A 12,315-nucleotide genomic window follows, 5' to 3' on the forward strand; every position below is an offset into this window, starting at 1 on the left:
GTAACTCGGACTAAACAGAACGACATTTAACCAGACATATCAGTTATTCTCAACATAAGACAGTATAGGCGTTCCATATAAAGGTGTTGTGAGAAACAGAGCTCAAAAAAGGTAGAATGCTGCATAAAAGGGACAAGATCTTAAATTTGGCGCTAAACAAAATTAAAAGCTCAGGACAGCCTTATCAGCGCAAAGCACTTATATCTTGGGAAAGAGTCGAGGAGGATCCGGAATATTCTTTTGAAAAGAGAGGCCCAGCTCGTTTGGTGTTCGGACATAAGATAAGACACTGATTTCATAGACGAAATATCTAAATTCGAGGCATCAAATGAATATCAATCAATCATGTGTATTACAGCTCAGAATTCGGCACAGTCATGACATCTTAGTTGTGGTCATAATGTGAAATGAATATTACTGTCCAACAGTACAAGAAGTATTACTAACCTCTACGAGTTAAGTGGTACTACTTTATTTTGAAATCGTGTAGGGTCGTGGAAATTTTGTTCAAGATAAGCATGTGTCATTGTAAATATCATCACTTGCTCATGTAACTACTATCTTATCATAAGGTATTGTGAAATACAGTTTTGTAACAAGTAATTTTGTCCAGGCTAAAACTGCTGGAGGTACTTATTCAATTATTTAATTTTATTTATTTAAATATCTAAAAACAATTATTGTCGTTTTTGTTGGAAGCTTTATCGACCCCTCCGCTTAAAAAGATATACATGTATATACGTGGCTGATCTCGGCGTGTGTCGAGGATGTCTTTATCCGTTGGATCGGGGAGGGGAGGGGATGGTAGTGAGTGGTTAAATGAGATACTGGTCATTATAATAAATGTATACGGGAAAACTTAAATCAGTTTTCTTATGTGCATTTTCTAGTATGATTCTGTCATTATTGATAGCCCCTCATGAAAGTAGCGACAATACAATGTTTGATTGATGGAAATACTGAATAATTGAAACCTTGAGGTCGTGTTAGGAGTCTTCACAGTGTGTACTTGTTTTGTATTTGCACTAGCATAACCCTGTATATTTTAGCTAGATCATTTCTCTAAACATATTCTTTATCCCTTGTATTCAATCAAATTTATGTCTTTAAACTTCATCTTGAGTGATTTTTACCTTATGAAAATATGTAATTATCTTTTCAGATCAAAATCTCAGAAAATGAAGAATCACTTCATATCAGCAGCATTGCTTGTAAGTTTTAATCAATATGTACACGTATTTAGTTTTATAACTTACTTAAGTAATACTTTCTTTCACCGATCCTAGTTTCATCGAAGGATTGATCTCAGAAAATTAAGATTATGATGGTCTTCCTTTGAAATACTGAACCTTTCTGTGTATGGAAATTTCGTCTTCTTGCATCATTAAGGGGACGCATATTGCTACATTCACAGTTCATATAGCAATGCGGAAGGGGTGCATATTCAAGAAATCGATGGTAGGAAAATAAAAAACATATTCCTAAACTGATATAATACTGATGGACACCTGTAATATTCAGTATTTTGTGGATAAGGATGTGGTACTATGAATGTAATAGGAATACAGAGGTCTTTGTGAAAATTCATTCAACACAAAATATTAAGCTTTTGTATAAGGAAAAAACAGTTTTTTTACAATAACAGTGTTCCAAATAATGTTGAAGGGATGAGATTTTCTTTCTAACACACCAGGTTTGCTTAAACATGTAAAAATTTAACGCCACGTCTGTTCATCTCGGGATGGACGCCATATTTGTCATTGATAAAAAATGTAAACAAAAAAATCAGAGTGGGATTAGCATTGCAAGGGCATAACATGACATTCTACACAATGAATACCTTAGAACAGATATCTAAGATGCTACACAGGTCAGGCGGGTTAAGTGCATAATGTCGATCACTTGAAATTTATCTTGAAAAGGTGGTTAATTTTAGTTTGTTTACATGGTTTTTAATTTTCCCACGACTTCTCGGCGATTCACTGCAAGTGTATTACTGCGCCGGACGAAAGGTAACTCTAATAAACAACGGGAGACAACTTAGGTGTCAGCACGTGTACGATTTTAAAAAAAAACATGTCGATGATTATAATTTCTTATCAAATAATGAATCCTATTCAGATATTCGTCTTTAATATTAGAAAATTTTTAATTTCTGTGGACATTTGTCAAATAATATTACTTACAGTGGACTACTTTGCGCATCAAACTGGTTTCCGCTTCAGTTGTGAGGCACTTCCGTTATACTTTTTGACAACAACAACAATACACAAAATGAATCAATAAAGTCACTTATAAACCGACTGCTACTTAAATCAGTGTAAGTAAAGTTGTTGTTACAACATTATACATGTTCGTTACGTTATGAGATAAAGTTTATCTTGAATTGCATAATCCATTAATTACGTTTAGATTATATTGCATTTACAACTTATTTGACCCCTTTTTTTACGTGAATGACAGCATTCTCGTGCAACTCGTGCAAACAGAATTATGAAAAGTATGGTGGAGAATTCAAGGACAAATTATAAATGACATTAAAGTGAGGATAACTGTATATTCGTCCAGTTTTGATCATTGACATTCCTGCTGTTTATTAGTAACTTTTGTAAACAAGATTAGAATGTTGCTTTTGCACATATACACATTGATTGGACCTCTCAACCAAATTTCATACCTTATTTTGGGGATTTTTAAGACAATACAATTCAAAAGTTTGTTGAATGTGTTTTGATATTTAAGTACATTGTAGTTCATGAATACCAAGTTAAAAATTAATAATGGCAACATTTCTAGGCCTTTATTGTAAGCCACTAGACTTCTGTAACGATAAATGTTTAATGTATTAAGGGGAATATACTCTTTTTAGTTTTGTAATGTGGCATTCCTTGACCACCATATCTTTTCTTATGCACTACTTTGTAAACAAACTAAATAATGTGTTTTAGCTCACATATGCGAAATGAAAAGCAAGACAGTGAACTTATTTCACATTCTTTCTTTAAATTAGAATCTGTAGGACATTGATAAATGTTTGGACAAAGTGAAGCACTATTATTTTCGCACCAAAAAGTCTTAATTGTTGACTTTGAATGTACACAAGAAGTCTTATGTAATTCAACAATAACTTTCTTGTTTCAGTTTTTCTCATTTTTATTTTAGTGAGCAATCCTTTGTGTACTTATAACAGTTGCCACAATATTCATTTCATTTATCAAAACCTTGTACTTTTTTGCAGGTAAATTTTATAATACCCCACCCACTTTTTTCTAATTTCAAAGTATGCGTCCCCTTAAACACAAGAGTAAGTTTTAGCAAATTTCTAGAAATGAGGTAGAGTAAAACCTGTCTTTTAAGACCACCATTGGGAGAGCCAAATATTGTCTTTATCGGGAGGTGGTCTTTATTCACATTTTAAAATAAACAGTAAATATTAAAATGGGAAACAAAACATGTGGGCTTTAAGAGCCAGGTGGTCTCTGTTCAGAGGTGGACTTAAACGCTGGTTTGACTGTATCAGTATGAAAAACTAATTGAATTAAATGTTTTTGTTCAGTGTAAACACTGTTCTTTTAGAAAATTTAAGTTTAAAAACATCTAATATCTAAAAGGGGCATAGGTACCATAAACTCAGAAATATTCTTGATATAGCTTTTACATCCATTTGCGAGTTTTCAGTCACGAAAATTCACGCGCAAAATTTAACCCAGTGTAATTGGATAGTCTCTACATTTTGCGAAATTTTGGTCTTGCGAAAATGTCTGAAGAAAAATAAGTGTATACAATTTTAGCTATTTTGTGCTTTTATAGATACAGCGAAAAGTAAATACTTGATTATGCTTTGCATGCAGTAACGTTTGATTTAAATTATTTAGGTTTGGTGCAACGCAGTGTTTTCTTTCAAAGGGTTTGAAGCATTCCTGTTTTCGGATGACTGCCCGGCAAACGCGCCGTGCTCCTGCCTAGGACCGGCGGATCACGCCTTGATCCTCTGCAGCAACAACCAACTGACTTCCGTTCCACAATTTCACTCATCACAACTTCATTCCAAAGAGCTTAACATATTTCTTAACGATAACAAGCTAACGACTATACCCAACTACGTGTTTCGAAGTCTTGCCAGCATGAATGCAGCATCCATACATCTGCAGCTCGACTCTAATATGATCAACTACATTGCATCTAATGCATTTGATGGGATTGAAAACGTCATTACCATACTTCAGCTACAAAATAATCGTTTGACTTCTGTGCCAGAGGCCGTAGGAAACCTGCACAGTCTTAACTATTTAGATATAACACACAACCCTTTCAAATATTTAGGTATATCAGTTATGTCTGGGATAGGACTATCACTGAAAACCTTGTACATAGATTTAAGCCCTTTTCCAGTGTGGCCTACGGAGCTTATTTCCTTACGAAGATTGGAGCATCTTACTATATCTAGTATACCATATACCGCTATGAATTCTAGTGATTTCCGAGGATTTGAGAACACTCTTATTACCCTTAACATTGAAGAATCACCAAGATTGAAGAAGATTCCGTGTGCCATTACGCGGCTTTCACAGCTTAAATCCCTTTATCTTGACTACTTCAGTCAGTTGGGCGCAAACGATAGTTCAATTTTTGAAAACTGTACGCAACAGAGCCGATCTGTTTCTTCGTTCACATTGGAGCACAGCAATATGACTACATTTCCCGATGTTTTCAACTTTTTTCCAAGTTTAACCAGTTTGAACCTTCTTGGTAACTCGCTTGAAATCATCGAGGCTGAAAAAATCCCACCGGGAAATAGACTGGCTGAAATAGATCTTGCTTCCAATAATTTTAAAAGAATTCCATCAGCTCTGAATAAGATGAAATATCTATCACACCTTGACCTGACGAACAATGACATAGTTTCAGTTGAAGACGTAGACCTTAGTGGTCTGTCTCAACTACAGGAGCTAAGTCTTTCCGATAATCCAGTGCGTTACATCTCTACCCACACCTTTGATAACAATAAGCAGCTGACAACATTAAACTTAGCAAATACGAATCTGAGAATCTTACCAGCTGCAGTTACTTCGCTGGCGCATCTAACTGACATTGACTTCAGCGGCGTCCATATCATGTGCAGTTGCGAAATGTCCTATCTTAAAAGTTGGAATATTACGTCTATTCTGTCGTTTGATGGAGTGTGTGCCAATACGCAGACAAATCTCAAGAATTACATCACAGCGTCTTTAAAACTTTGCCCATGAAGGAAAGAAAATCTTGGTCGGTTCCATATGAAATACTATTTTGTATGTATAATCCGCCAATATTAGAAATAAAACTCTTCATAGAACAAAAAAAAAATGTTGATAATAGTCATAACAGTGACAAGTACTAAAATGGGAGGCGTGAATTAGTTTTAATAAGTTCGCACGAATGAGAAGTAAGTCAAGATTCAACGAGATAGTGATACAACTCGTTTTGGCTCTTATTTATAAACACAGTAGTATAGTATATTATACGGTACTCCTCATTTACATGGGTCAAACAGTGTTGTTGTACTTACAAAATAGACTGACCTGGTTTATAGAATGGTCAGGGCTACAGGAATGCGATATGTATTGTATTTTGTCATCATTTTTAGCATGAATTCCCTTCAGTTTGGAACTCTCACTTACTTTCACTTTGTTAAAAATGTATAATTTCCAATCTGCGTGTTTTTATGTCTTAGAAATCATACAATAGTTAAAATACTCTCTATGCAACACAAAAATCTGGGTTTGAAAAAAAAAGTGCGAGCATTTAATTTTTATACGCCCGTTTGAAAAAAACGGGACGTATTATGGGAACGCCCCTGGCGGGCGGGCGTATGGGCGGGCGGGCGGCGTCCTCAGACATTGTCCGGAGCATATCTTTTACATGCATGGAGGGATTTTGATGAAACTTGGCACAGTTGTTCACCATCATAAGACGGAGTGTCATGTGCAAGAACCAGGTCCCTAGGTCTAAGGTCAAGGTCACACTTAGAGGTCAAAGGTCAAATTCAAGAATGATTTTGTCCGGAGCATATCTTCTTCATGCATGGAGGGATTGTGATGAAATTCAGCACAATTGTTCATCATCATGAGATGGAGTGTCATGCGCAAGAACCAGGTCCCTAGGTCTAAGGTCAAGGTCACACTTAGAGGTCAAAGCATACAAGAATGAAAACTTTGTCCGGAGCATTTCTTTTTCATGCATAGATAGATTTTGATATCACTTGGCAAAAATGTTTACCACCACCAGGCGGAGTGTCATGCGCGAGAACCAGGTCCCTAGTTCTAAGGTCAAGGTCACACTTAGTGGTCAAATCATACAAGAATGAAAACCTTGTCCGGAGCATTTCTTCTTTATGCATAGAGGGATTTTGATATATCTTGGCACAAATGTTCAACACCACGAGGCGGAGTGTCATGCGTGAGAACCAGGTCCCTAGTTTTAAGGTCAAGGCTACACTTAGAGGTCAAAGGATACAAGAATGAAAACCTTGTCCGGAGCATTTCTTCTTCATGCATAGAGAGATTTTGATATAACTTGGCACAAATGTTCACCACTACGAGATGCAGTGTCAGGCACAAAAACCAGGTCCCTAGGTCTAAGGTCAAGGTCACACTTGGAGGCCAAAGGTCAGATACAAGAATGACTTTGTCCGAAGCATTTCTTCTTCATGCATGGAGGGATTTTAATGTAACTTGGCACAATTATACACCATCATGAGACGAAGTGTCATGCGCAGTTCCCTTCTTTAGAATTACTTCCCTTTGTTGTTTCTTATAAATTGCTTATATTGTAACTTTTTCATTACTAGTCGTAGGAAAAAAAACGAGACCACTTTTCTGTAGTACAACATGCATGCTACATCCAATTTTGAGGTGTATTTTGACCAATCTCTACCTGGTAAAGATTTTTGTGTGGACTTGCATTTTTTTTAACTTCCCTTAGTTGTTATAACTTATATTGTAACTTTTTTTATAATTGACCATAGGCAAAACCCAAGACCGCTTTTCTGTGGTACAACATAGATTTTACTTTGTAATTTTTGGTGTATTTTAAGGTATCTCTACCTGGTAAGGAGTTTTTTGTTGACTTAGAAAAACAAAAGACTTACAATGATTCCTAAACAACCACAAAATTAAAATTCCATTTGCAAATACAGGCGCTAGAGTAAAGAAATTTGCTGTGACGGGCGTATATTGTGACATTCTGGCACTCTTGTTTTTAGCTCACCTGTCACAAAGTGACAAGGTGAGCTTTTGTGATCGTGCGGTGTCCGTCGTCCGTCGTCCGTGCGTGCGTGCGTGCGTGCGTCCGTCCGTCCGTAAACTTTTGCTTGTGACCACTCTAGAGGTCACATTTTTCATGGGATCTTTATGAAAGTTGGTCAGAATGTTGATCTTGATGATATCTAGGTCAAGTTCGAAACTGGGTCACGTGCTGTCAGAAACTAGGTCAGTAGGTCTAAAAATAGAAAAACCTTGTGACCTCTCTAGAGACCATATATTTCACAAGATCGTCATTTCATGAAAATTGGTCAGAATGTTCATCTTGATGATATCTAGGTCAAGTTTGAAACTGGGTCACGTGCCATCAAAAACTAGGTCAGTAGGTCTAAAAATAGAAAAACCTTGTGACCTCTCTAGAGGCTATATATTTCACAAGATCTTCATGAAAATTGGTCAGAACGTTCACCTTGATGAAATCTAGGTCAAGTTCGAAACTGGATCATGTGCCATCAAAAACTAGGTCAGTAGGTCAAATAATAGAAAAACCTTGTGACCTCTCTTGAGGCCATATTTTTCATGGGATCTGTATAAAAGTTGGTCTGAATGTTCATCTTGATGATATCTAGGTCAAGGTTGAAACTGGGTCACGTGCAATCAGAAACTAGGTCAGTAAGTCTAAAAATAGAAAAACCTTGTGACCTCTCCAGAGGCCATATATTTCATGTGATCTTCATGAAAATTGGTCAGAATGTTTATCTTGATGATATCTAGATCAAGTTCGAAAGTGGGGCACGTGCCATCAAAAACTAGGTCAGTAGGTCAAATAATAGAAAAACCTTGCGACCTCTCTAGAGGCCATATTTTTCATGGGATCTGTATGAAAGTTGGTCTGAATGTTCATCTTGATGATATCTAGGTCAAGTTCGAAACTGGATCATGTGCAGTCAAAAACTAGGTCAGTAGGTCTAAAAATAGAAAAACCTTGTGACCTCTCTAGAGGCCATATATTTCATGTGATCTTCATGAAAATTGGTCAGAATGTTCACCTTGATGATATCTAGGTCAAGTTTGAAAGTGGGTCACGTGCCATCAAGAACTAGGTCAGTAGGTTAAATAATAGAAAAACCTTGTGACCTCTCTAGAGGCCATATTTTTCATGGGATCTGTATGAAAGTTGGTCGGAATGTTCATCTTGATGATATCTAGGTCAAGTTCGAAAGTGGGTCACGTGTCATCAAAAACTAGGTCAGTAGGTCAAATAATAGAAAAACCTTGTGACCTCTCTAAAGGCCATATTTTTCTTTGGATCTGTATGAAAATTGGTCTGAATGTTCAGCTTGATGATATCTAGGTCAGTTCGAAACAGGGTCATGTGCGGTCAAAAACTAGGTCAGTAGGTCTAAAAATAGAAAAACCTTGTGACCTCTCTAGAGGCCATACTTGTGAATGGATCTTCATGAAAATTGGTCCGAATGTTCACCTTGATGATATCTAGATCAAGTTTGAAACTGGATCACGTGCCTAAAAAACAAGGTCAGTAGGTCAAATAATAAAAAAAACCTTGTGACCTCTCTAGAGGCCATACTTTTCATGGGATCTGTATGAAAGTTGGTCTGAATGTTCATCTTGATGATATCTAGGTTAAATTTGAAACTGGGTCAACTGCGATCAAAAACTAGGTCAGTAGGTCTAAAATTATTAAAATCTTTTGACCTCTCTAGAGGCCATATTTTTCAATGGATCTTCATGAAAATTGATCTGAATGTTCACCTTGATGATATCTAGGTCAGTTTCGAAACTGAGTCACGTGCGGTCAAAAACTAGGCCAGTAGGTATAAAAATAGAAAAACCTTGTGACCTCTCTAGAGGCCATATTTTTCATGAGATCTTCATGAAAATTAGTGAGAGTGTTCACCTTGATGATATCTAGGTAAAGTTCAAAACAGGGTCACGTACCTTCGAAAGACTAGGTCAGAAGGTCAAATAATAGAAAAACCTTGTGACCTCTCTAGAGACCATATTTTTCAATGGATCTTCATGAAAATTGGTCAGAATTTTTATCTTGATAATATCTAGGTCAAGTTCAAAACTGGGTCACATGAGCTCAAAAACTAGGTCACTATGTCAAATAATAGAGAAAACGACGTCATACTCAAAACTGGGTCATGTGGGAAGAGGTGAGCGATTCAGGACCATCATGGTCCTCTTGTTTCTTTTTTTTTTCTTTTTTTTTTTTGGACATTTTTTGGAAATTCTGACTTAAGGGTTTGCAAGGGTTATCTTTCCTGTTGTTATCGCTAATGTAAGTGAAAAATACATTTAATAAATTCAAAGTGAATGATATCAAGTATAATTTACAGTACAAATGTACAGTACTTCGGTTGGGATTACTTTAAATATATTTCCCCATAGTGTGCCTCAGGCACTGTCACTCGTTGCGAAAATAACTTAAAGACCCGCCACGACCTAGTGACCTACATTTTTCACCCACAAAAACTTCATGAAAATCATTCTTATAATACAAAACAGGTAATATACAGCTATACTATAAGTTTTCAGGTGGACAATTTAGGTCCTTCCTGAATAAATATGTTTCGATAACTTCACCTGCAAACTTATTCTGTCGATTTTTTTTTCAGCATAGTTTCAAAATACAGATGAGTAACTTACTATCTTACACTGTAGAAACAAAATGTGATTTATTTTAACTAAATACACTGATTTCTGTACATATTGCTACAGTAATCCTACAAAATGTCAAAACATTACACACATTGTCTTGGCCTAATATATGTCACTGTCAATTTGTAACGAAATACATGTATATCCAATTTTTCATGCAAATCATGCATAATTACAATCATGGAAATACAAAAAAAAGTTATTTTGTCGTGCGTCTTTAAATAAAAGTAGTTTCGGGCGCACAAATAAATTTCTTATTGAAAGCAAGTTTTTCTTACCAGTAGCTGTATCCGATGATATATTAAAAGCGTCTGTTCTGCAAGTCTTCTTGCACTAAATTTTAAGGTTTCGTGCATATTCATGTACAACCCAGCAAAAATCTGACATTGAACTAATAAATTACAACAACAATATATTGCCAAGCAGGTAAACAAATAATCCATTTCTGATTTAGTGCACATGTCTGCAGCAGTCATTTTTTCCAGCTATCCGATTCCAACTACACTAACGGGCACAATACCCTTGCCACGAGTTAAAAAAAAATCCAGTATTTGTTCCGAAATGTCCGAAATAAAACCATTCGTGAGAATACTACTTTCGAAGCCCATTTGATGAAATAAAAATGCTGATTCCGTATATGAGCAAGCACAATTGATAGCAACACGAGAATCCCGGGCTAACGAAAATGCGAGAAACACGAGAAAATCGCGAGAACGTGCATTATGAGAAAAAACGTGCGTAAAATGGTCCTGAGGCTCTACAGGGTATTGCATTTTAAGAAAATTTCACTGGTTGAACAATTGCACTGTCAGTGATCTTTTTTCTTTTTTGCACGCCTTATTCTTCAATGTAAAGAAGAAATAAAGAAAAACGAACGGGTTTCTTTAAGGCGCTATTTTGTTATTGTAACAAATTTCAAAAATTACAACACCTCTGGGTGTAAGGTGAGTTTTTCTAGCACCGGAAAAACATGGAAAAAACCTGACCGGCATGCAAGGAAATCAATTCAAACAACAGAGCTGGGGTGTCCGAACTGCAAAAAGTGAAAATTTCCCAAAACGACCTCAAACCAAGTTTGAGACCTGCTCACGAGTCAAGAAGTCAAGATCAAGGTCTGGGGCGGAGATGAGTGGTAGTGCCTGTACATTTTATGGTATGTGCTGGATTTTTAGGCCGTTCTTTATGTTGTTGTTTTTCTAATTTATGACGCGTGTCAGATGTTTTCTTTCATATTTGCCCAAATCAACTCAATAGGATGGAAGTTCACTTGAAATGAATGTAGCCCTATGCTGGAATAGCGATGAACATTAACTATGCTGTCACTTGATCTATATTTACGCGACCTTCTGTATGCCTGTCCCATTCCTTATTGACTGGGTCGGGTATTTGTTTCCTGCGTGGGGTGATACATACGTATACATGTAAACAACGGCGCGAGTTGGATTGGCATTTAAGTTGGTAACACACAGGTCATAATGCCAAGAGCAGGAGATAAAATGTCATGAGCTCTAGATAAGATGACGTGCCCACAAGATGTGATGGCGTGCGCACAAGATAAGATGTCGACCACATGAGATAAGATTTTGTTCATACGAGAAGATTGTTTGAATGACCTCCGGCGGGAAAGCCTTTTGGCAGTGCGACCTTCAGCGATGTGACGTTTGTCGGGGCGACGTTCGGTAGGAGCCATTACGACGATTGCCGTTATGTCGCTGCCGCGGAAAAAAAGGCTGATTTACTCATGAGAGAGACTTACAGATGTTTGGAAGCGGTTTTTGGTTTTAATTTTCACTGTTTTTTATGTTCTGAGGCCCTAAGATCTAGCCAGTCTCTACGTTTTTCCAACTAAGCATTGGTGGCGGGGTGTCTTTCTAGAGAAATTCTTCTTTGGAAAGAATTTTGGCACACGAAGTAGAGGCGGAACGAGGTGGAGTGAGACGAGGTTGGTCTTATTCCGGTAATCTTTGATATCTACAAGGTGTGTATGTTTATAAATGTGTTTAAGCCTTTAGATAATTCTAAAAAGAATGAACGTTTTAAGCATTTTGCATTTGTTAAGTATGCGTTTGTTAAGTATTGCTTTAATGAATATTTTTAACAGCATTTAGTTTTGTTATGGTGAAAAAAGTAAAAATGGCCATACTGAAGAATGAATAATATCAAAATACAGTGCATTCGCGATGCTACGAATCGCAGTTTAACGAAATACCGGTATACTACGAAAATGTGTTGTGGTCCCGGCTGCTTTCCTTCTTATTTCTATGTTACAAAGTCGCGGTTTTACGAAAATGCAATTCTGCGAAAAATGCGCTCCAACGAATGTATTGTTATGCCCTTAAAGCATGTTTTTAACTTGTTTAAGTTGCGATTTTACGAATATCTGTATCGACTA

At 36.6% G+C, this 12,315-nt stretch overlaps 1 protein-coding gene across 1 annotated transcript; it reads left to right on the forward strand.

Moving 5' to 3' along the window:
* Positions 1-522: 522 nt before the first annotated feature.
* Positions 523-5,688, forward strand: LOC123527481 (leucine-rich repeat-containing protein 40-like). The gene is made up of 3 exons (XM_045306957.2): positions 523-629; positions 1,163-1,211; positions 3,876-5,688. Exons 2-3 carry the CDS (start codon positions 1,179-1,181, stop codon positions 5,244-5,246), a joined length of 1,404 nt encoding a protein of 467 aa, XP_045162892.2. The 5' UTR covers positions 523-629; positions 1,163-1,178; the 3' UTR covers positions 5,247-5,688.
* The last annotated feature ends 6,627 nt before the right edge of the window (positions 5,689-12,315 follow it).

This window comes from Mercenaria mercenaria, chromosome 14 (genome assembly GCF_021730395.1).
Source record: "Mercenaria mercenaria strain notata chromosome 14, MADL_Memer_1, whole genome shotgun sequence".
In the NCBI taxonomy this organism is placed as follows: domain Eukaryota; kingdom Metazoa; phylum Mollusca; class Bivalvia; order Venerida; family Veneridae; genus Mercenaria; species Mercenaria mercenaria.

Bases quoted from the DNA above. Each gene is read 5' to 3' on its own strand.
- LOC123527481 (XM_045306957.2), top strand. From the start codon at position 1,179: ATGAAGAATCACTTCATATCAGCAGCATTGCTT. The intron at 1,212-3,875 runs GTAAGTTTTAAT...TAAATTATTTAG, and splicing joins TCATATCAGCAGCATTGCTT to GTTTGGTGCAACGCAGTGTT.